Below are 26,558 nucleotides of genomic sequence, written 5' to 3'. Positions count from 1 at the left end.
CTGAACAACTGCTAAGTGCTTCTTCCCCTGACTCAGGCAGAAAAATTCTACCAATGTCTACATCTTTAAGGTCTCACTGCCTTCCTCAAGCACTCATCAAGGTGTTTTCCTAAGAGCATTGTTTCATAAAGCAAAGTCTGAAGCCAGACATTCTGACAACAGCACTTTCATTTTCCAGAACTCCTAACATCTACGTGTGAGTGGAGGGACTGACCCTAGGGGAGCAGCAGCTGTGTCACACAGATGCAGGAGCAGCAGTAGAAGCAGCAATGGTGACAGTGACAAATCACATGAGCTTCGGCCCAAGATGTTCACAAGCACCAAGAGACATGCCAAGGGCAGAAGAGACTCACACAGGACAGAACCTCTAACTGAGCAGAAGGATACAAGAACCAGCAAAATAAAAATCACGGGTTCCAAAGAGACTCACTGAACCTAGGGTCTCGGGAAATGGGGGCTTCAAGTAAAACTCCTAAGAAAAATTACAAGCCTGTCAATGAAAGAGCTAATTCCAACAGAAATTCAGCTAAAAGTAAATAATACTCAGAAAGAATAAGTATTATCCAGATGATCCTGAAAAAAGTACAGATTTGTATTTATTTCATGCAAAAGAATACCAGTTATGAAACCATATGCTATAGCAGAAAATTCCCAATGGCTGATGTTTACATAAAATTTTTCAAGATATGATTCCTTGAGAAAAAATCCAAAAGTCCTTGAAAATAAATCAACTCATCTTCCCAACCATCAAGTATACAAAAGTAGTTATTATTACACCCATTAGATAAGCCATTAATGACTGGTGGTTCCAACTTATCCTCCATGTCTTAGTTACTTTCTCATAACTGAGACACAGTACCCAGCACCCACAGCTGAAAGGAAGAAAAGTTTATCGTGGCTCACAGTTTGTAGAAGTTTCAGTCCACAGTCGGCTGGCTCTCAGAAAGGGAGACATGACAGACAGGTACAGCTGGGGGAAACAGCTCACGGCATGGCAGGCAGGAAGTGGAGAGAAAGATCAAGGGAAGTGAGAGGGCGACAAAGACACCAGTGACCTGCCTCCTCTGGCCAGGTCCCACACTCCAACCTCACGTGTGGCTATAAACTCATCGGTGACTATCACACCCCTGTGATGCAATCACCTCTGTGAAAGCTCCACCTATGAACACGTGAGGGTGGAGAGACACCTGGATATAAACCATAACACTTCGTGTAGATCTCCTGAAGTACTGTACTAACCTACTATAGGATGTGACAAAGGATTTCTCTGTCAGGAACTTCCCTACTAAGAGAATATTAGAATTTGTTCAAGCCCTAAAATATCCCTATTTTGTCCCAGTCTATCGACCAGATTGATATCCCTACCCTTGCTTTTAGTTACTTTATAAAAGGCTGCTCTATCGTCACATGAAAATTAGGGTTTGAGCTCACCTTTTAGTTATATAAAAAAGCTTGGGAAATGGCCATTCTAGCAGTGGATTTCACTACACTCGAAATTTATCAGTTGTTTTCTAAAGGAAAACAGAAGACAAGGGAAAGAAAGAAGCAAAATGACCACCAGGCAGAGAGGGACAGGAAGAAACACACGTGTCCTAGATCGAAGAGGGAATGGAGCCAGTGGACCTCTGTTGCTCTTTGCTTAGGGAAGGCCCTGGCTCTCCTGATGAATAGTGTGAACCTGAAATACTGCTGCAGAAGAACACATGCAGGAGGCCATGAAATATTACGATCTTCCAGAGAAACTACATAAGACCCCTCTGAATGGTGCCAAGGACAGAACGTAACTATTGAAAATCACAAAGAGCCCAAAGTAGAGTATTTGTTTAATCTACTCAAGAAAGATAAACACATTTTTAAATGGTATACAGGGTCCAAATGAGTGTGGGATTGGGAATGGGGAAATTAGTGTGAGGTAAGACTGCAGAGATTAGTACTTACGAGCCAAGTTCCCTGATCTTCAATCACAAGCAAAAGCCATTCATTTACTTGTGTGTGTAATAAATATTCACCTCCTGTGTATACTAGAAGCTGTTCTAGGAAGCAAGGATGCAGCACTGAAAAGACAATGTACTTGCTCTTCAGGTGTTCATAGGCTAGCAGCAAAAGTGAAGTACACAAAAATATGCATGCCCTATACAAATGCAAATAAAATATGCTATGGAACAGAGTGTAATTGGGTTTGCGTGACTACCATAAGATAGTGGTTAAGGGAAAACTCTGTGGAGAGGTGACATGTCTGAGACTTAAATAAGAAGAAGATGCAAGCCTTGTAATGACCTGCATACCAGAGAGATAAGTGAAAAGACGTTGAGGTGAGACATCCATCCAGTACAGGTAGAGACCAGAAAGGGGACCAGAATGATCACCACAGTGATCCACGGAGGAAAGGCAGGAGAAAAGGAACAAATGTCAAAAGGAGCCATCTCATGAAAGAGTCTGGATTTCGTCTAAGTGTAAGTGGAAACCAATGGAGGAATTCAAGTAAAGAAGTGACATTCATGCTTTCAAAAATCATTGTGACTGCAGGGGCAAGCACAGAAACAGGGACAAAGGGTAGGAAGTGACACCAAACACTAGTGAGAGGTGGCAGAAGAATGGACTGGAGTAGTAACAGACGAGGTAAAGAAAGTAGATGGATAAATTTGGGAAACTGGGTAAATCTGGAGATATTACAATAGAACAGGAAGGTGAAGAAAGCAGGGATGAGATTAAGAGTTCTGACTGCAAACATTAACATGTTAAGATTCTCAGACACGCAGGGTTAAAGATGGAAGTCAGCAAACAGAAGGCATTAAAATCAACAGGACCCAAAGAGAACACCCTGGGAAAGAGGGTAGAGGTAGTCAAGGATCCAGCACCAAAGTTCTTCTAAAAGCTATTGGTCAAAGGATGAGGAACAACCAAAGAGGTGTAGCTAAAACAAGAAAGTGTATGTTGACATCAGACAAGTCGAAACGTACAAAACGTGATCTATTTTTGCTATAAGTCAGGTCACATGAGAGGAGGGAACTAACCACTCCATAGAGCAAAACTTGTGGGTCTGTAGAGACCCTGCCTGACAAAGTACTTCAAATGGTCTGGCAGAGAAGACAGCCAAAATAAGTGGGCTGAGTAAAGACAGGATGAGGGACTAGAACTGATGCACGGAGTTATTTCTAGAAGCTTTGCTATAAAGATGAGCAAACTAATGAAGTAGGTAGTTAATTTTTATTTTCAAAGATACAGAAAACTAGAAAGGCAAGAACAGTGAGTGCCCTCATCACCTAGCTTTGACAGTTATCAACTCCTCACTGTACTTCTTTCATCTATTCCCCCACTCATTATTTAGCTTTTGTTTGTTTGTTTTGTTTTGTTTTTGAGATAGATTCTCGCCATGCAGCTCAGGCTGGCCTGGTCTAAACATTTGTGGCAATCAATCCTCCTGCCCCACTCATTATTTTGAAGCAAATCCCAAAAAGATTTTTTAAATGAAAAATATTGCTCATTGTGTGAAAGCAAAACAGAAAACGTGGTTATACAATGCTGTCACTGAGAAATCCCAGCTCCAATGCTTCAGTGGACTGACTTCAATAAATGCATAAACTTTACTCTTCCTTTCAAGCAGGGATTCTGATGGCCTGAGGTGAGCAGCAAAGGATGGAAAAATGTAAGTCTTTCCAGTGGTTCCAATGATGGAGGAAGTCTAAGTTCACTCTTTTGTCTGGTTCTTTCTTTTTAGTTTTATATTTGTGCATGAATAAGTGACATATCTTATTAAGGAAATTATGTGGGATTACTAAAATTAGCACATTCCTAGAATTTTCAGATGACTCACTCAAGATTACGGTAAGAAGTCTGCTTGCTGTACAATGCCTGGTCTGTTGCAGACAAATGCACAGACGGCTGGAATTCCTATAAATTGGGGAAAGAATGCCTAATCACCTAGTCATGTATTGAGTTGCTTATGGTTTACAATTCTCCTGTTCTTCCTTTTTGATTACAAATCACTTACCTGCATCAGCAACAATTTAATTTATTGAAGATTGTTTGGCTAAACCCTCAGTATGAAGTGGTGCATATATGAATCACTAATTTGTATCATAAGCTCATTTCATTTATATCATTAATGAATTGATTTGTATAAATAACTTGCCACCTGTTCATTCACAGATTATCTGTGGTCCTGGGTTCAAAGACTTCAGACAAGAAAATTTAAAATCTAGAAAGTTCTATATATTGTTAACTTCTTATATAGATGGAGGAACTTTATAATTTTATTTTACCTGTGTAAATCTCAGTCCCAGTGAAACAATACAGAAGTTAGGAGCACAAACTGGAACTCGAGCTACGAGGTTCAAATGCAAGCTTTGCCACTTAATATCTACCGGCTCTGGGAAGTTACTTAACCTTTTTGTTTCTCAGTTTCCTCATCTGTAAATGGGGATAATAATAGTATCTGATTCAATTATTTGAGTGAGTGAATATCCATAACTGGAATAGTACTGGCCACATACTAAGTTCCATATTTTCATATAGAAAATACTGGTGCCATACTACAATAATAATACTCTAATTGCTACAATTATTACACTTCATGACATCAGAGCTCTAAGACAGAACAATTTTCAAACTGTTACGCTGCTATACTAACATGTAACTTATAATCTACATACATCACAGATCTAAGAAATAGTGGCTAGCTTTCTAAGAAAATCTATTTAACTCATAATATAACCAAACTATTCGCTACAAGGACAAGCTTGAATTGTAGATCTTGAACTGTTTAGTACAGAAAGCAGCAATATGAACCCCTCCCGACATACTGGGTCAACTGAGAGAATGTTATAAACAGAGCGGGGTGAGTCTCCACTATCTCACCTTCTGTGAGTTTCTCCTCCCTTCTACCTCCATGCTTGCTAAGCCTCAGGTATCTGATATCCTATTTTGTCCTGAATTTTTATTATAATACCCACTAGGCCAATTCTCCCATTAAGATCTGTTCTTCAAAAATTAATCATTTTCTAAGTCTTCCCAGTTATGTGTGAAGAAAAAAATGAAAACTTTTGTGGCTACTTGTATGTGGTAACATGTTAAGACTCTCAGAAGCATTTCTCTTTGCAGCATCAATTATTTATCCAGATTTTTAATTACTGAAAATTAGTGCAGAATAACAAAGCTAAGTGGAAAAATCCAACCAATCTTAGTCACCTAGATCCTTTTTCTGGAAGCCTTTATTTTAAGATATAAAAAAATCCACAGCACTCTTTTCATCTTTCTCTATTTTTGAAATAATTTCATATTATTATTCTTGTTTTGTACCAGGGATCAAACTCAGGACCTTGTGCTTGGATGCAGGTGGTGGCACCACTGAGCTAAATCCCTGGCCCCGTATTATTATTTTAATTAACAATCAGATATTTATAGGAAAAATGTGATATTTTGACATGTAAACATTAAATCAAGCTCATTAACATATCAAGTATCTTACATACTTATATTTTTGTGTGAGCACTTGAAATACCCTCAGAAACTTAAATTCAAAATTATACTGTCAACTATAGTCATCATGCTGCACTATAGTTCTCAGAAACTTATTCCTCCTGTCTAACTGAAATTTTGTACCTTTTCACCAACATTTCCCCAACCATGCCCTACTCCTGGCCCTGGGTAAGCAACATTCTACTGTTTCTATGAGTTTAACTTTTTATGTTCACATATGAATGAGATCATATGGTGTTTTTCTTTCTGTGCCTGGCTTCTTTCCCTTAACATAATGTCTTCCAGGTTCATCCAAGTTGTCAGAAATGGCAGGATTTCTTTATTCTTTCATGGCTGAATAGTATTCATGGTGTACATATACTACATTATCTTTATTCATTTATCTATGGGGGGTGCCTTAGGTTGATTCCATCACTTGGAAATAATGCTACAATGAAAATGCAGATGTCTCTTCAGCATGCTGATTTCCTTTCCTTTGGATAGATACCTAGTAGTGAGATTTCTGGATCACATGGAATTTTTATTTTTAGTTTTTTGAGGAACCTCCTCCACCCTGTCCTCTATCACGACTGTGCTAATTCACATAATCAATATTTTATAAATCTTTTTTCCTATAACAGCTCTATGGTAGCAGAGATCCCAGAGTTTTAATGAAGACAGGAAAGAAGGGGGCAGTATGTGCTTAGCCACTGGTAGGACTAGGATGTGAGTGTGTGAGTGTGTGTGTGAGTGCACGCACACACATGAGCGTGGGTATATACAGTATGTATACAATGTCTTACTTTATAGAGGTGCTGCTAATACTGTTGATTGATTCCTTTCTTTTATTTGACTTTTCTTTTGGTTTACAGTATGAGTCTTCTTCATCAGAAACTCACTCCTACTCAAAATTTGGAAGCTACAGAGTCAATTCCTAAGGCCAACAGCAAACTTAGGGATCATACTTAAACCTGACAAACCATATTGGTTTTCTGAGTTTCTCATAATTTTTATTTTTCTAGCGCAAATGTCTTTTGCCTGAAGAAAAGTCAGTGAATTAAACCACAGATTTCATTTTCTGACTCACTACAAAAAGGATTTGGGGGAATTTCCATCAAGAACATATAAAACCATACCAACATTTAAAAATGTAGACTCATGCCAGAAAACTATAAATAAAATAGAAATTCAAGATCAGTGAAAATAAACACAGGCACACAGACCAGGGTTGTTATGGTTGAGCTTCCAGTTTACCTCTGATTATCTTGGGGGCCAAAAACAAGACAGGAACAACATCCATTATACTTATTAGAAAGGACAATGCACACTGTTTCTGCCCGGAGAAGCAAAGCTCTGCCTGCAGCTGGGTCCTCAAGATGTTTTTCAAATGGGCTATAACTCTGTGGCCTCGAATAACAGAGTTAACAACAACTCCCAGACTTCTGGCTAGAATTCAAACTGCTTAGGAGCTCCCCCAAAAATTCCATTAAGCTACAAGTTCCCTGGAGGGGTAGGAAGGGCTTGTGTTCAACTTCCAGGAGCTGTATAAACTTAACAGTTTCTCTAAAACTTCAGCTACTACACAAAATAAGTTATAGCTTTACTACTGAAAAGTTCAGATTACTTTTACATAGCAGAAGATTTTTTTTTTTTTTTTTAAACAGGATCTCACTATGTAGACTGACCCAGAACTTCACTGTGTAGCCCAGGCTGGTCTCGAACTCACAGGAATCCTCCTGTCTCAGCTTCCCGAGTGCTGGGATTAAAGGTGTGTACCACCACGCCCGGCTTACAGGAGATCTTTGCTTAGAAGGCCAAAACTGGGAATTTGTAGAAGAAAAAAAAAACAACCCACAAACTATTTTGGACTGTGTTTGGCTTTTCTTCCTAGAATTCTATCTTCTACACAAGCATCTCTTTTCCAAAACTTCCCTCCTTCCACAGTAACGGAGGAATACAATTCGTAACAACTTTAGCGAGGTAAACCTAACATACAATAATCTGGATGTATTTAAGGTACAATTTCATCTGCGGTTATATAAGCATATAACCATGAGCTAGACTGAGTAACCAAGACAATGTACATAGCCATCATTCCCCCAAATCTCTGCCGTCCCCTTGTCATCTCTCCCTCCCGCCGTGTCTACCTTCTCATCCCTAGCAATATGCTTTCAATTTTAAAGATCTGTAGTTCTCATTATAGTTTTGCCTATGTTCCTTAGCCACTGCCTGTACCCTCTAAACCACCCAGTCATTCCTTCTGTCTCTAAAATTATCAACGTTTGAACTCCAAAGCCTGTCTGCTAGCTTTAGAGAAGACAGGGCCCGCTACATTAAGGCTGTGTGCACAGCCTCCCACAACACAAGGCTCAGCTTCCCAGGTCATCCTCTGAAGATAAACCATCAACATTTCTTGGCCTCTGCCTGGGGACAGCACACAGACTTCCCCTCTCAAGGAAAAACTTTGGCAGTTCCAGGCAATAAGATTCTGTCAATCAGCACAGTACCTGGAAAAGAAAAAGACTAAGGAAGTAAGTAGAAACATGTCTCTCACTCTGAAACCACTGACTACCAAAGATGAGATATATAAAGACCTATTTAAGGAAGAAGAGCCAAGATCTGTGAAGAAAAATGCTAGAGGAGTCCACAGGGAAGAGAGAAGCTTCCATTTAGGAATAATCAAGGTCCCGTCATTATTAGGCAAATGGGGACAAGGATGAACGGCCATCCACAGTTCCCTTCTCACATACTCCATCTTCTGATTTCCCACACCAATCCTGTAACTGAAACTGTTACTGGTGAGAGAAACTGCAGGCTTAGATGGGTCAAGTGACTGCTAGGAGAGGCAGAGCTGGGACAGGAGAGTATGTCCTGATTCCGATACTATTGCCGTTTCTGCTCACAGCATCCTTAGGTGGAAGATGATCTTGACAACACCTCAGACCCTCCAGCTAACATCGACAACGTCACTCTGACAAGGAAGCACCTCTACCAGATGCGTCACTGAGCCCTTGCTAGAGCAATGAGGCAATCTTGTTTAGTTTGTACAGTTTTGAAGGATTTAGCACAAACATGTGCTTTCCATTAAAGTCTTCTAAGAACGTACCTTTTTTATTTCCTTTTCTCATAGGAAATTTGTACTTGCGCTGCATAGAATACATTTAAAGGGAGAAACAAGACAAAATTGAGTGTGCTAAGACGTAAGTACGGGCTCTTTCAGCAGACATACTATCACTTGTGCATGTGCACCATTCATTTCAAAGCAAGCCTTCCTGCTAGGAAGCTATAAATATATGCCAGTGATATTGGCTCCAAGAAAAAAAAAAGAAGAAGAAAAAGAAAAATACAGAATGCTTTCTTTGGAACTGTCTTTCTCTCCACAATCAATTTATGTGACATACAAGAAAACCTGCCATACTACTTTATGGTCCTGGTTATTTTTAACTAAAAATTACCCCAGCATCACCTATGAGGCTGGCACAGTGATAAGTGACTATTGGTCAGTCCCCTAAATCAAAATCACTTTCTAACATTGAAGACCAGCAGCATAAGAAAAACCTGCAACAAAAAGTGCCAAAAGCTTTAAAAGCAAAATCTCAAGAGAAATTTCAAAGATATCTTGAGCAAGCACAACATTAAGGAAAGACGGTTCCCAAGACGGACTCAGATATAATTCCGCACAAACTACAGCCTAAATCTTTGAAAAAGCTAAGCCAGCCCTGGAGGTAATAATTCCACTGTGTCTCACTCACGCTTATATGATTCCCCAGTGCACAGTAGGACATGCAGTAAATACTTTCCAAAATAGACTCCCCTGGGAATAACCAAACTGTAGAATTACCACCAGGGCAGGGCTATCATCAGGTGACTCTTTTCCTCAGGAAAAGCTGTCTTGTCCTTCCTCACTGTCAAAGGTAGAGTTCCCACTTTAGAGACTGCACCTCAAGATGGCAGCTGACATTTCTATTCAAAAGCACTGCCTTCTATATCCACTGGCAGATGGACGACTTATCCCTTAATAAGGGATAAGGTGTCTCTTAATGACAAAATCTTTATTTTTAAACAACTGAAGTATAAATTGAAGAGATTCAGAATCTATGAAAAAGCAGAAGCAGCTACCATTCTTAATTGTGAGCACCTGGCCATCAAGATAAAAAATGAAACAATTATAGTGGATCTATCCCCACCACAAAGGTAGTGGAATTAACACAGACACTAAAAGATATTTACTATGTATTAAATACCAGACTATGTGTAGTCTTTAGGAAATCCTACGAAAGAGGCACTACCATTCTCATTTCTACTGACAAAGAAATTTGAAATTTTGAGGCATTAAATAGAGATATATGTACAAGCTTACATATCTAGTAGAAGGTAGAGCTAAGGTTTAAGCTCAAGTGTGCCAGAATCCAAAGCCCTATTTCTTACCTCTAAAACAGAGTTTGCACCTTAAATCTTAGACGGAAGCCCACTGGCCATTAATATGTGACCTCAAAGAGTGGCTTGATAAAAATCAATGACCCGCCAATGTTGATAATGTGGACTCTTGCACAAGCCTGGGCTTTGTACCTCCACCATGACAAACCCATTCACTCTCACAGGCCAGGCAGGTAATGCATTTGCGTCTGCGACCCCTGTTACCTTTGCAACACTTTAAACCAAAAACCATAACCAATGTTCCACCTGTCCGCCCACAGGAGTGCAGAATCATGGCATGATGCAGTAGGATGTAATCACTGAGATGGAGACAAGCCCTTTATATGAGCATCTTAGGCCAAAGTGTTAAGTGATTTGTCACAAGCCAGAGGACTAGATCCACTGTTGTCTGCTTTGTTGCCCAAGTTCTCACTGGAAACCGGACCTACAGTTTGAGTTAGCAACCCATGAAGTGAAGCATCATTATTCCTTCAAAGTTCCCCTTTAAATTTCTATTGTGAGCTTGCATTTCTAATAAACACCACTAATACTGCCAGGATTTCAAATCTGTTTTCTTTCATTCAGTAAAGGTATCCTATGAGTAAATCACTCTTAGGCAGGCACACTGTAATCCCAGCTCTCTGGAAGGCTGAGGGAGAAGGACTTCAAGTCTAAGCCCACACCTGTGCAACTCAGTGATGTGGCAAGACCCTGTCTCAGAAGAAAAAAAAAATGTTGGGATGGACCGGAGTGCCAAGGTCCCGGATTTAGGAAAAGAAAGAAAACTCATTCTTATCACATCCACTCCTCGGTCTCCCATTGCTGGTGTGCCAATAGCTCCTACAGCACATCTGGCTGAAGACTGCTGAACAGTGGAGGGGAGAGAAGCGAGGGTGGAAAGCTCAGCACAGCCTCTGACTTCTGACTCACAGATCGGGGAGCAAGAAGAAGACGCACACCCAGGGGTGGCTCATGGGCCATGCACAGCAGCGAGCGGGAGAGTCAGGCCCACTGCCCTCTGCAGTAGATGGGATTTTTATTTTCATTTCTGATGTTAAACAAAATCTGTTCGAGTCATCTTCAATTATTACATGAACAGTAACGCATACTCCAATATATCAGCTGCCAAATTTTCTTATTCCCAAAAGTACGACAGTTACCAAATTTGTATTTTAAAACTTTTCACCAACCAGAAAAAGATACCCTCCCCCCACCAAAAAAAAAAAAAAAAATACACCAAAAAAAAAAAAATAGCTTGCCAACTGAAGGACACTTTCAGCCGTGGGGCACATGTATTATCAAATATAGTTCCTGTTTTTTAAAAAATCAAAATACCATGTTGTATTATTCCAGTGTTTTCTATGTGTGACTGCAGCCAGTCATTTGCATTTGTTCAAATACCACAGTTTGAGGCAAGTACAGCATGGACATGGATTGTGCCTGAAGAGGTTCAGGATTTTATAGTAAGCAGAGTCTGTATTTTTCTAATAAATTGATTTTGAAAAAACAGACATCTTAAGCAGGACAGAATTTTACTTTGATGATTAACAAATGGTATTTGTTTGCCATTTGTTTGTTTGTTTGTTTTTTCCTCATTGAGGTTACTGGTACATTTTAGGTATACAGTACAGTTACATTCATCATTGGGATCTTGTACCTTTACACGACAGATCTTGGTTCTCATTTCTTCCCCTTGTCCCTGCCCTCCCTTCACCCCTTCCTCCCCTCTCCATTTACAAACATTTAATGTTCATTTTTTCATTTTCTCCTATTTTTTTTCTTTGCCTTATTATCTTTATTCTACCCTTCCCACTTTCCCTATACCTTTAGTCCTTTTCTTCCTATTTCATATGGTCAAGTAATCTCATTAGGATCTTATGTACTACTATAGTTTATTCACACCAGAGAAACTATTCGGCATTTACACATGTGTGACTTATTTATTTCACTTAGGAGTATATCCTCAATATGTATCCATTTTCCTATGAATGAATCTAATTTCTCATTCTTTATGGCTGAGTAATATTCCATTTCATAGAAAAATCCCATCTTCTTTATCCAGTTTCCAACTGATGGGCAAATGGGCTGTTTCCAAGTTTTAGCTATTACAAACTGTGCCGCTATAAACATAGGTGTGCATATATCACTGTGATATGATTCTTTTAATTCTTTTGGAAAGATACTCTGCAGAGGGATGGCTGGGTCAAATGGAACCTCTAGTCCCAGCTCTTTGAGGCACCTCCACATTGATTTCCATAGTGGTTGCACCAGTCTGCACTCCCACCAACAATGGAGAAGGGCTCCTTTCTCCCCACAACCCTGCCAACATTTGTTATTGAGTGAGTTCTTGATAGCAGCCATTGTTTGTGAGGTGAGGTGGAATCTCAGTGTCGTTTTCATCTGCATCTCTCAAATGACCAGTGATGTGGAACATTTTTTCATATAATTTACTTGCTGCTTTTACTTCTTTGTCTGAGAAATGTCTGTTCATTTCAGATGCCCATTTTTGAGTCAGGTCCTTATATTTGCTCCTGGGTAGGAAGAATCAACATAGTGAAAATGGCCATACTACCAAAACTGCTATATACATTCAATGCAATGCTAATTGAAATTCCAACACTGTATTTCACAGAACTACAAAAAAGAATCCAAAAATTCATTTGTAACCATAAGAGACCTAGAATAGCAAAAGCTATTTCAGGCAACAGACACATGGCACCAGGTATAACAATTCTCAATTTGAAACTATACTACAAAGCCACTGTGATAAAAACAGCATGGTACTGGCAAAGAAATAGGCCTGAGGATCAGTGGAACAGACTGGAAGACACAAAAACAAACCCAGATGTACTCAGCTACCTCATCTTTGACAAAGGAGCTGACCATCCTCAGTGGAGGAAAGATAGCCTCTTTAATAAATGGTGTTGGAAAAACTGGATTTCAACCTGCCAAAGATTAAAACTAGACCTGTATCTTTCACCATGCACTAAATTAAAATCCAAGTGGATTAAAGATCTAAATATTAAAATAGAAACACTAAACTTGCTGGAAGATAAGTTAGGCAGAACTCTGGAAGACGTTGGCATAGGAAAAGACTTTATGAACAAATCCTCAGTAGCACAGGAACTAGCAGAAAGAATCAACAACTGGGATCTCATCTTATTAAAAAGCTTCTGCACTGCAAAAGAAACCATCAACAGAACTAAGAGACAACCTACAGCGTGGGAAAAAATTTTTACCAGCTGCCATTTGTTTTAACTTCGTGTCTGACCTGCTTTCTTTCCGATCGCCTTGGATGAATATTCACTGCAATATCTTTTCGCTGTCTTGCAAGGTGGCTAGGCCAAGGGGCTTTCTCACCACAGTGGAAATCACTCCACACTCTGCATCCAGTGTCAGCTCTGTGAGACTGCCACGTGTGCTCTATAAATCTCTTCATCTCTTTCTGCTTGGCTCCAGACATCTGTAAAATTGCAAAACAGAGCTCTGGCACAGGATGAAGGTTTTGAAGGTGTTCCAATCACCCTCAGAGGGGCCAGTTGTGGCGGTGGTGGATTTCAGGGTGTTCACCTCCTTCCCGGGCGCAGGGACTGCACAACAGAGAGAGCAGGGGTGCTGGGGTCAGGTGACCTGGGTTTAGAGCCCAGTTTTGCCTCTTGCTGGCTGTGCAACCATTGGCAAGTCACGTAACCTCTCTGAACGTCAGCCACCTTGGCTCTAAAATAGGATTACCACGAGTGCGAAACAATTAAATATTTATAGGGCTTAGCAGGGCACCTGGCATACCGTAAGACTCAATAAATATTAGTAATACTTATTATTCTTCCATTTTTTGATGCCCTCACTGGCCTCCAAGTGTGAGGAAATTTTTGTCATTTAGTTTTTATATTTAGTGCCTGGTCCCTGAAGAAAACAATAGTGTCAGACCATCAGTTTAATTTCCTGAGACCCAGTCTGCCACCTCCAGGGCATAAATCCTGCCATGAGACCAGCCACGAAGTACTACACCGCGGGTTTTGCAAAGTCCCAGTGAACCTTGTAAAACCAAGGTATGAATCTCACACACCCCACAGCAAGAGTGCACCTCCCGACTGATGACGGCTACGCTGACGCCTGACAAGACTGCACGGGCTGCACGTGCCCACGGGTGCACCCAGGCTTTCCAAAGACCGAAATAATTTCTGCTAGGAAGTAAAGCAAATAATGGCACGGGGATGCTCAGGATTTCATTGAGTTTCCTTGGTTTGACATTTTTGGAGGATTTCTTTATTGTGATGGCCCTAAAACTATTTCACAAACACATGCGAAAGGAAATCAAGCCATTTTTCTCAGGTCTCTGTTTCTAGTTAAAATCATTATCAAGTACATGCTGTTGAAGAGCAAGCATAAAACTATGCTTGATCTTAACCAAAGGCCAAGAAGCAACAAGTAAACATAAATAAATGTGATTTTTTTTTTGGTATCAGCAATTGAACTCGGGTCCTTGTGTTTGCGAGACAGGTGGCAGAACCACTGAGCTAAATCCCCAGCCCAAATGTGATTTTTTGGCTCTGAGAATGGGAAAGTTGCTGCGTATTTCACCTGTATCACTGCTTGCCTTTGATTAGGTCTCTGTAACTGTAATAATAAGAATGATACCTTCATCATTCATAGATGCAACTCCACTTGATCTATTCTTATTTACACATTGTTTAAATTTTAACAATTAACAAAACTAAAACTAAAAAACTTTTAAACTACAAAATCAAAAGACTACTTGTCGTAACCAGCATAAAATGATGAATAAGGGCTCAGATTTGGGAGACAGGCAAGCGGATTTTGGGGTATTTGTGGCTGTGTCTAGAGGCCTCCCAAAGCCACATGCAGTCATAGGTGGGGCTTTTCCAGATGTGGCTGGATCTAGAGTGTGTGATCTTGGTACAATGCTAGGATCAAGAGTGCTAGGATTAAGGGTGTGAGTACTACCCACCCTAAGTAGCCTGGATACAATATAAGGGGGACAGAAAGAGCTGTTGTAATTCCTTGCTTGCTTTTGCTTTGCTACCTTCTGCCCACCATGAACTGTTTCTCCTCTGGGATGCCTGTCTGCCATGCCACCCTGCCTTGGAGGCACCAGTTATAGATTGCAACCTCTACAAACTGAGCTACATAAACCTTTCCCCACTTCAACTTTGGGTGTCAGCTATTTTGTCTCAGCAATGAAAAACAAGTAACTAAGACAGGGTGTTATGCTTTCTTAAAGGTCCCTCAGGAGCCCTCTGCTGGACTTGGCTGCCAGCCTGTGGGGTTACTGAGAAGTGGTGGAATCCTAAGGAGGTTACTGGAGAAGCAAACTTAAAAAAAGAATAGTCCTAGGCCCTTTTTTCTGTGTCCTACCATGAGTTAGGCACATATCTCCTGCTACTCAGCTCACTCCATGATGTACTGTGCTACCACAGGTCCAAAGAGCCAAGCCAAGTGATCATGGACTAAAACCTCTGAAACCATAAGCCAAAATCAATCTTTTCTCCTCCTAAGCAGTTTATCTCAGTATTTTTGTCATAGCAGTGGAAATCTGACAGAATCAATAACAAAATTAACTCTCAAGCATCACTTTCCTTGTGTATAAAATGAGAATAATAACTGCATCTATATCTTGAAAGGCTTGTAGTACCAGAATAGAACCTGGTGGAAAATGTAACTTAGTAAATTATTTTGAAGAAATTGAAAGAATAGAATGTAAAGCAGAGATAACAAGGAGAAAAGGGAGACAGTAACAGTCACTAATTAAACACATAGTGGGAATGAGGATGCAGCTTAGTAGTAGATGTGAGCCTAACATGCATGAAGCCCTGGGTTTGATCCCCAGCGCTGGAAAACCACACAAATACAGAAGTAGTGCTTATAACCCAGGCCTTCTGCCAGGATGCTGCCTCTCAAAACTTGATTGCTTTCAACATATAAAATTTCTAGATATAACAAAGAAGAAAGAAAACTGTAAACAACTCCATCCCTCGGGCCCAGGATTTAGCTCAGAGGTTCTGCCGCCTGCCTCGCAAGCACAAGGACCCGAGTTCGATCTCTGGTACCAAAAAACAAAAACAAAATAACAACTCCATCCCTAAACTGGTTTCTTAGGTTGGAGATTTTTTAGGAGAACCTTAAGTATCATATCCATTCATTAGTGAGTGTTTCTAAAAGATAAGACTATTAAAAATAATCACCCTACCATCAACAGACTCACTAAAAATATCAAAAATCCCTTGGTGCATAATAAGCATACTATATTCATTGTATGCTATTTTAAATGTATTTTTATAGTTACCATGAATCAAGTTCCAAATAGGATTCATATCTGCATTTGGTTTACAGATCTTTTTAACTTGTAACAGTTCTCTCTCCCTGTTTTCTTCTTGTAACACTTATTTGCAGAAGTGGCACATTTGTTTTTTCTTTTGTGTGTGTGTGTGTGTGTGTGTGTGTGTGTGTGTGTGCGTGTGTGTGTGTGTGGTTCCTATGTTGAGGCGTAGGCTGACTTCTAGCCTGTGGTGTTTAACATGTTCCTTTGTCTCCTGTATTTCCTGTAAACTGATAAAGTAGTTCCTTCTTAATAGAAGCAGCTTTGTTTTCTCTGACCTCAGTTCCTGACAGTCAACCATGGTCTAAAAATATAACAAGGAAAATTCCAGAAATAAATAATTCACAAGTTTCAAACTACAATCCATACTGAGTAGCATGATAAAGTCTCATGTTGTTCTACACTATCCTGCCTAGGATAATTCATGTCTGTGCTACCTGCCCAACAGTCAGTAGCCACATTGGCTAGCAGTCTGTGGTGACATTACAATACTTACGTCCAAATAACACTTACTTTATTTAATAATGGTTCCAAAGTAGTAATAGAAGCCATAAAGTGCTTCCTTAGATTTAAAAAGAAAGTGGAAACCCCCAACTTAATAAGAAAAGAGAAGAAAAAGCATGCTAAGGTTACTAAGATCCAAGGTAAGAATGAATCTTTTTTTTTTCCTCTGAAATTATGAAGGAAAAAGAAATGTATGTCAGAGTTTGGCAGGGGGTGGGAGGGGTGGAAGGGGTAAGCTCAGTGGTACAGCACCTGCCTTGCATTTGCAAGGTCCTGGGTTCGAGGTCTAGCAACACAAGGAAAGAAAAAGAAACATTTAAGCCAGAAGGATGAGTACAGTGCAAGGAAATATTTTAAGAGTGAAGGAAGAAGCGAGGGAGGGAGGGAGGGGAGGAGAAAGAGAATACATTCACATATCTTTTATTATATATTGTTATCGTATATATTGTTATTGTCGTATCATTATTAGTTATTGTTGTTAATCTCACCATCTAATTTACAAAATAAGTGGTATTATAGGTGTGTATATAAAGGAAAAGTGAGATATACGTAGGATTCAGTGGTATCACAGGTCAGATGTCCAATGGAACATATCTCCCTTGAATAAAGGGGACCCAGGTAGTCATTCATGGATGAAATTTGGTTTAATCTGTCAGGGATAGGGGTGTCAGTGAGAATGTTCACAGGTGCTACTGTTTCTTTTTTACCAAATCATGTTAGGGGAGCATAATGTTGGGTTGTCCCGCTTTGTGAGATGCTGGGATTGATCAGTGCCTTCACATGTTAACAGTCTGATTCCCCACGATAAAGCTCTAACTTTATCTAATGATTTCACACCCATTAATGGCTGCTGCCTAGCTCCATTATGTCATTAGATGTTGCAAAAATCATGGGTTTTCTATTGTAGCATCCTTGCGCATTTATTAGCAGTAATTATAAAGAATTTACCCTGAAACACAAGCTATGTGGGAAAGCAGGAATAGATGCTAGACCTCCCTTTTCTGTTAATCCACCTTCAGAACAATGACTGGCACCCAGACAACTTCAAAAGTGGCCAATGAGCTTGGTTCTTCTTTTGTCATATTTGGTACGGTACTGCCGTAAAATCACAATACTGATATATTTCAATCCTTCTGAAGTTCAAACTGTCCCATTTTTGTCCCCTGGATGCCCCTTCAGGTTGATTTCTGAGTCCCTTTGTCAGGACCCCAGAGTCTCTGCTAGCTTTCAGATTTAAGATGCGTGTGGGCATTCTGGGCATTTCACACTCCACACCTGCAGTGAGCCATTTCTTCACGAAGCCTTCCAACCCTTCAGTGAGAAATTCTATGTAGTGACCACAAATTGGGCACTAGAGGAACTAAATGCTACTGCCACTTCTTCTGAATTGCCTCGATTTTCAATGGACATATCTAAGAATATAATTCATAACACAAAATACATTGATAACAAATACTGATGCCCCCTATTCAAATGAAAGATGACCCAACTTTTACATTTCTGAGTTTATACTTAAGCTTTTTCTTATACAGAAACTTGGTTCCTGGATGCATTAACCTAATCACTTACTTATAATTAATAATACTAACGTAAGTTAATAATAAGATTACAGAACCCAGTTTAAGAGATCTTGATCATTTTCATTTGCCTTAAGCTACATCCCATAAGGGACGTGAAGTCAAAATATCTCATTTCAAAGTCAGTTTTCTATTTCTACTCAACTTCCCTTCTCTACTTTTTTTTTTTTTATTGAGTTTATTGGTACATTTAGGGATACAGTACAGTTACATTCATTGTTGGGATCATGTACCTTTACATGGCAAGTCTTGATTCTCACTTTTTTCCCCTTACCTCTGCCTTCCCTTCACCCCCTCCTCCCCTCCCCATCTACAAACACTGTATTTTCATCTTTTCATTCTCTCACATTTTTTTCTTTTCCCTTTTTGTTCTTCCCCTACGTATCACACCTTCCCTACACCTTTAGCTCCTTTCCTCCCATTTCTAAATGTCAGTAATCTTATTAGAATCTTATGCATTGTTGCAGAATATTCACACCAGGGAAACTATTTGGTATTTACACATGTGGGACTTATTTATTTCACTTAGGAGTATATCTTCAATATGTATCCATTTTCCTATGAATGAATCTATTCTCTCGCTCTTTATGGCTGAGTAATATTCCATTTTATAGAAAAACCACAACTTCTTTATCCAGTTTCCAACGGATGGGCAAATAGGTTGTTTCCAAGATTTAGCTATTACAAACTGTGCCGCTATAAACATGGGTGCACATACTTCTCTGTGATATGATTCTTTTAGTCTACTTTTTGAATATAAGCAAACACACACGTGTATTTTCCTTTCTTTCTTAAGCTAAAAGTAATATACTGTGTTAACATCCTTTTCCACTTAACTTATGACAGAATAGGTCCTAATAATTACCTCATAATAAAATGTTAACATTTTCCTCATGCCTTCTTATAGCTGCATGTTATTCCTCTGCATGATTATACTACTATTCCTTTCCTGATAGATATTTGTAGGGTTTCCAGTCTCTTAATACAGAATATAGCACTTTGGATTTAAACGAACTTACAATTTCCGCCCTCTCAAGTTAAACATACCATCTTAAAATAGATATTTTCATTACATTACTTAGTTAAAATGAAGTTGAAAACAAGGGCACAAGATGGTATACAGTGGAGTTTTTAAAACTGTGGTCCAGCACACCCCTGCACATCAGAGTCAATTTCCTGTGGGATGTGACAAAAATCTCTCAAACGGACCCCAGACCTCCTGAATGGTCAAGTGTGAAATTTCCTGATCCAATAGGGAAAGCAGTGTACTTAGAAGCTTGGCATCCGAGTTCTGTAACAAGATCTGAGCCAATGTGATCGCTCTGGTTTCTTCAGGACTGATTCTTTGGATGCTGCAGATAATAACCTTCCCCATCAACTTCACAGAATGGCTGTGAAGTTCACATTCAAGTACATATAAGGGAGCAGTTTGGAAACTAAAGTAAATTAAAACATTAACTTCTAGTAAGAGCAAGAGCAATATGTTCAAGTAATAACCCCAGCTTCTCCATAAGAAATACTCCATCCCCCAACAATCTTAAAGACAAAAATAAGGTCTATGTGCCCCCCCAAACCCATGCATTCATTCATTCATTCCGATTGAAAGTTCTTATAAAAGAATCTGGCCATTAGTATCCTAAAGGTGTTCTTTATAACACATGGACTGCTCTTCAGGAATACCCAGCTCTGTCTAGGATGCTAAAAAGCAGTCATGACAAGGATCTGGTCCAACACAGGAAAGAAAAACAGCTCAAGGCCACTCAGAGCCTGCCTTTGATTAACTTTACACCAAGGTGGGAAAAGCGTAGTGCTTCAGAAATCATAGCCAGTAATGAAACACACAAAGATAGAAAGTGGGAAGGCAGAGAGAGAGAGAGAGAGACAGAGAGAGAGAGAGAGACAGAGAGACAGAGAGACAGGTACTTTCAGTTTACTTCTCTGTGATCATAAGCCAGGTCTTCACTTCTCTACTGGCAAAGTAAGACTTTTGGACATAATACAAGTAAAAAGCATCAGGATGCTGCTTGGTATTATTCCAAAACCACTGAGATGCCAAATGAGAAAGACTGTATTTACACACAATGGAGTACTACTCTGTTACAAAGAAGGATAAATTTGAGTGATTTGCAGGAAAATGGTTGCACTTCAAGACCACAATGTTAAGTGAAACAAATATCTCATGATTTCTCTTATATGAGAAACTAAAAGTATAAATAAATTGAAGAGCTAAATAAAAGATAGATAATACAAAACAGGAAGATAGATATTCTGTTAAATGGGAAGGGGACCAAGAGATGGAAGGGGTGGGAGGAAGGAGACGGGAAGGGAAAGTAACTAGAATTAAGTTGTTTTATGTAGCTGTGCCAATTCCCCATGATGAATATGATCATTATGTACTGAAAACATGTACTAATAAAAATCTTAAAATTTTAAAACACTAAAAATTATTTTTTTAAAAAAGGAAAAAAGAATGATGGAAAGGAAAGAAAGAGAACGAAAAAGGAAAATCACACACTAGCTGTGGCTGCTTAGGATGAGAAGACTGAAAGGACAAATTTTAAAGGTGACAGGAAAAGGAGTCACGACTGTAGCAAAATCACAAGCAGCAGCAAATGGTGCATGCCTGTCACATTTGTCATACACAGAGCTAGACACCAACATCTGAATTGGCCAGGCCCACTTCCAGAAGGGTCTGGAAGTACAGAAAAAAACCAGTTTGGTCCTTTATTCATTCATCCCTTTATTCACTCAACAAACATCTGTTGTAGCTGAGAAGACTACACAAGTGAGGTGTGGGGAACAGAGACCATGATGACGTAATGACACCCCTAGAGCCTTGTGACGATAGCCCTGTGTGGCCACATCAGCAGTGTGGATCTAAGTTCAGTACAGTGATGACTAAGAGAGTCAACCATTGCTTTCAAAGAGCTTGCTGTCTACTAGGAAAAAGACGCTTGAATACATTCTTATAACACAGTATGCTCATAGTGTGCTCTGGAGGGAGGAATATGATAAAACCTTGCAACAGATTTTATAACTGTCTATACCAGTGGTGGTGAACCTATGGCACATGTCCCACAGTAGGCTGTTTGTATGACTGAAAGCTCTAAAAGGTTCACTATCACTGGTCTATCTTATTGTAATCAGTATCCCATGCTCTTGTAATGAGGCAAAACCATATGATGGTTACTCCAATATTACTCTTCATACAATTTTATTCAACAACTCATTTTTTAAAAATTTGTGTTACTGAGGATCAAACTCAGGCCCCTGTGCTTGTGAGGCAGGCGACGAAACCACTGAGCCAAATCTCAAGCCCAACAACTGATATTTTAGTGATCTTTGTTCATCTCAGATCATTAAGTACTGTGTACTAAGCATTATTAAACTATTCTCTGCTGCATCCTTCAAATGCTAAAGCTGCCATGGAATTCACCCAAGTCTGCTGTGAATACCAGCTATAACTTCTGGCAGTGTTTTGTTTGGACAATAAAATATAATCCTATTAATCCCACCACTTTACGTAACTTATTCGTTACTATGGGAAAATGAGCTATTTTCAAAGAATCATCATTTGTCTTGAAAAAATAAATACCAACTATAGCTTTTTGTTTTGGTAAATATCTCATATCCAGTCAACCTATAGGACAAGATTAATTCTATTTTATTTCAAATTTCTACAAAATTTAGATTTCAGCACAGCCACACTATATGCAAACAAGTTCTCAACCAAAGTTTGAGGTATCTTCTTTGAAAATTAATAAAAATAAAATCCACACAGAATAGTGCCAATGCAAGAGAAGGCAGTGGTGAGATCCAATTATCTTATACCCCAAAGCATGGAGAAGCAACATCATTTCACTGTAATAAACTGAAGAGTCCCTGAAAAAGATCCACTGCCCAACTACCCATCCCCTAGGAATCATCAAGGCACCAATTACTTTACAAAACTTGAGATTGCACACGCTTTTCTTGGATAATAATGGTACCATAACAAAACAGACTTTGATTTCCAAGATTTTGACAGTACTCCAGGGCTATCCTATTTTTGACTATGTACGAAAGAAAAACATCCAAAAATCACAGAATCTTAGAGTCATACAGTCATCTTCTCTAACATTCCATCCAATGTATAAATGTCCTCTTATATCTCTAACATACAATATAATGTTTGAACCTCCCCAAATTATTAGTAGGTACTTCATTATATTGATATGAAATCTCTCTATTTACAACTCCAAATTACTGCTCTTACCTTAAACTATTACACACATCATCCCTAATTCCACTTCAGATCTCAAAAGGCAAAGCATAAATAGGGAGTAGAGCCAAAAGTAAGTGAGAATGTGCACATACTTTAAAGGCATACAAGTTACCAACCCAAGGTGAATTATATTCCAGGATGATGAACAGATGACAGATATACATAAAGGTGTAGAACATTCTGAGAATCAAAGAAAAGGCAAGGAAATCCAGTCCCGGTTTTGAAATAGAAGGGATGGATTCCCTAAATGATAGGCCAATGAGCTTCATGTCTATCGTTAGCAAAGTTAAAGAACAAATTATTATATGGGTCAGCATTTCCCAAACTGATCTCACAAAATGACACCTGCTTACTCTTCCAGCCATTTCAGAGTTCCTCACAACACAGCTTGAGCAAAACAGACACAGAGAATTCATAAGCACTTGGCTGACAAGAAATGCCATGGGTTTACAATTCAGGCCAAAAATGTACTTCCTCTTTTGACAGAGTTGTCACATCAAGCAGTTATAGTAAACTACGATGTCAAGTAGCAGTGCATGAAGCTCTAAAAGGTTTGCCACCACTGGACTAGAGGAATGCCATAAGCAAAGTGCTTTAATTTCAATAAAATCTCTGTCTAAAATCAATAATCAATGATCAATAATCTGCATAAAGTAGTTCAGCTAAATATGAACTGACCAAACAAACCAAAGAGAACCTAGATTAATTCCATGGTCCATAAGCCATTGTGGGATCCTCTAATGACAGGGTTACTAGCTAAGTAACTAGGAAGAAAGAGACGGAGAAAGGGAGGAAGCAGTTGAGGCAAGGGCTGGGTTTAACTTGGCGTGCTTTGTCCTTACTTTCATCTACAACTTTTCACAGGGCACTTGCCTAATACAATCTTGAGTTTGCCAAGGATTAACAAATAGCAAGCTCTTGGCTCCAATAGTCCAAGGTGTATCTTTAAGAAAGTTAGTAAGTTAGTCTTTGCTTTCATCATTTTGATATTCCATTTTTCTTATTTCTGGAGTGATTCTGTTCTCTGGCTCTTCAGTACCATCTCCCGGGGTTGTGTTGGTTTATCTATGCACCTTACAATATAATTGTAATCCTGTTTAAAAACTTGGTGCCAGGCCCGGGATCTAGCTCAGTGGTTCCAGAGCCTGCTTTGAAAGTGCAAGAACCTGAGTTTGATCCCTGGTACCAAAAACACAAACAAACAAGCAAATAAACAGATAAAAACTTGGTGCTATTTCCTGCACAACCGGGACTCTTTTCAGAAAGTCCTTGCCCATGCCTAATTAGTACAACCACTGTGGAAATCAGTATGAGACTCCTCAAAAAATTAAAACTAGAAATTCCATTTGAACCAGATATTCCCCCTTACAGATACCTTCCTGAAAGAGTTTAAGATATCATACTACAGTGATATGTACATGCTCATGTTTATAGAAGCACAATTCATATTAGCTAAATCTTGGAAGCAGCCCATATGTCCATCAACAGATAAATGGGTACAGAAAATTGGGTTTTTATACACAGTGGTGTACTACTGTGCCATAAAGTTGAGCTTTGTAGGAAAATGGATGCACCTTGAAACCATAATGTTTAGTGAAATAAATCAGACTTTCAAATTTAAGTATCACATGGTTTCTCTTATATAAGAAACCCAAAGTATGAATAAAGAGCAAAATGAAAGACAGATAATAGATGGTAAAGAGATCTTTTTCAAATGGGAAGGGGGTCAAATAATGGGGGGGTGAAAAATGAATTAAAGTGTGGTTCACGTGCACCAACCCTCACAAGGAATGTAAACACTGTGAACTGCAAACATGGACTGATAAAAAGAAAAACTAATACACTCGGGGCTGCTAGGCATGGGAGTCAGGGAGTGCAATCAGTGGACCCAAGCCCTGAAGAAGCCAGCCTGGATATGAATCTCAGTCCATCACGTACTGGCGCTGTCGCCTCAATGTTGTTATTAAGTCTTTCTGAGCCTCCCTTTTCTCGTCCATAAAATGGGGTTACAAATGCTAATATTTTCCGTGCACAGCTGCCCTAAGTACCAGGAAAACAGCGAGTGGATTCTCTTTCACGGCACTCAGTCCTGAGTAGAAACTCAGCAAAGCGTAGTTGCAGCGCTTATCATGGCGACCTATCTTGTAGGCTTCGGTTTATTCCTCACCGTGTTTGTTACACATTCCAGTTTGAAGATCGCTCTCTTCGATAAAGGGTGAAGCCAAATAATTGAGCAGGTCTGCTTTCCGTCCTATGTTAACATTATTCCATCTGCCCCGAGCGATGAGCTTAGCCTCTACTTGTTCCTCTTGCTTTGAACGCGGCTTTGAAGGGCACCATTCTTTTGTCTTCAGCGTTCTCTCCATCGTCAGCTCCGTCTGAACTTGAGATCGGCAGGTATTTCCTCTCGGGTTTATGCGGCTCTTCTGAATTCGCCCTTGATCATATGCTTGTCTTTTAATCTTCTGTGCATGTTCTCTTAATACCCAAGCCCATCAAAAAGTTCCTTGTTTTTAAATTGGTTCCTTCCCTGTTTCTTCCTTATCCAAATATACTGTGATTTTTTTTCTGTCAAAAATTTATTTTTTCTTTATTTCTCTCTACAGTATTTCTTTTGCTCTTTTTGTACCACCTTCCAAGTTCCCAGACCCATCTTTTCTCTGAAGTATACTTTCCAAAAATCACCATCACTATTCGGTTATGTCCTTCTTTCTTTCCTTCCTTCTCTTTTTCTTTTTTTTAAGGTACCAAATAATACTGTATGATTTTTCCCTCCCAAGGATTTCATCAGTCCTACCTAGATAAACAGTTTTTTGAGGTGACTGGAACTATGTTCAGAATGTACTTCCATCTCATTGCTTCCTCATTCTGGTTTAAAAACAAAGAAAATGACAAAACACTTTCTGCTTTCTATGAATTGAAACGTGTATCAGACACTGGAGAGAATTAGAAATCCTCATCCATGACTATCTTGTCTCCGGCAATCCTGACATTTGGCTGAATCTAACTCTGTGCAGCATCGGAAACCAGTGAAGTTCAGCTTAATCATTTAATAACACAGCCTACTTAATAGTGTTATTTAAAATGTTTGGGGGGAAAAAATAAAAAATAAAATGTTTTGGGCTCACTGACGAGAACAACCTGTGCTTCAAGTCATGACAGTTCACAGTCACAATTTCTTTTTTTAAAAAAGCTTTAATTTATTTTTAATTGACAGATAGCAATTGTACAAATTTATGGGAAATGATGCAGTGTTTCAATGTGTTTATACATTGTGGAATGATCAAATCAGGCTAATTAAACATTTCCTTGGTTTCAAGTATTTATCTTTGTGGTAAAAACATTTAAAAAAGACTCTCTTTTAGCTCTTTTGAAATGTACAATATATTACAGAGTCACAGTTTCTAAAGGGGTCGGGCACAAGGATGAAAGTTTACAACCCCGACTCAGGGAGCCATGCAAACACCTGTCTATTACATTCTGAAGCCCTGGGAGTTCATGGCTGTTTCCAGAATCCTAATGCAAGAACACAAAAAGGAATTCTAATGTGCCATAACCTGATTATCTTTCAAATGTATTCAGGAGAAACAAGCCAAAACCAAACAGAAACACTGTGTGGCTATGTGTAGAAATAAAGAACAATTTTAATTGTACTGCAGTTTAGCATGCCAAAATGTATCCTTTTTTATTGAATGAGAGGAAATTCTACCAGAGCAGGGCTACATTTCAATAGTCAGCTAAACACACTGAAATTTACCCAAAAACCTACATATTGATATACTCAAAGGAAAATCTCTAAGTCTGGTAAGTGTAACTAAGCTTAATTCCTAGTCAGCCACAGCCCTTAGACTAAGAATAGCAATAAACACAAAAATATCCACCACTTGTCATTTAACCAGTGCACGTGTGCCAAAATCGCTCCCTTCCTCTCCCTTGCACTGAATCATCCACCACATTTTCTCTCAAAATAAAATCAGAGGAAAAGCTACTTCTTAAGAAAGGT

General features: G+C 39.2%; 1 protein-coding gene across 4 annotated transcripts in view; it reads right to left on the bottom strand.

The window, feature by feature from the left end:
* Positions 1-26,558, bottom strand: part of LOC104865613 (suppressor of cytokine signaling 2) — a 246,540-nt gene that overhangs the window by 42,491 nt on the left and 177,491 nt on the right. Inside the window, exon 4 of one of the 4 annotated variants that reach the window (XM_033763834.1) lies at positions 13,177-13,336. The exons of the other annotated variants lie outside the window; for them this stretch is intronic. Coding sequence (XP_033619725.1) covers positions 13,269-13,336 — 68 coding nt within the window. The 3' untranslated portion in view covers positions 13,177-13,268. Of the gene's footprint in view, positions 1-13,176; positions 13,337-26,558 lie in introns of those variants that run through there. 4 annotated transcript variants of the gene reach the window in all.

Source organism: Fukomys damarensis, unplaced genomic scaffold (genome assembly GCF_012274545.1).
Source record: "Fukomys damarensis isolate Sample0158 unplaced genomic scaffold, DMR_v1.0_HiC HiC_scaffold_15, whole genome shotgun sequence".
Lineage (NCBI taxonomy): Eukaryota > Metazoa > Chordata > Mammalia > Rodentia > Bathyergidae > Fukomys > Fukomys damarensis.
The sequence above is the reverse complement of the archived record's forward strand: the minus strand, read 5'-3'. Positions and strand labels throughout refer to the sequence as shown.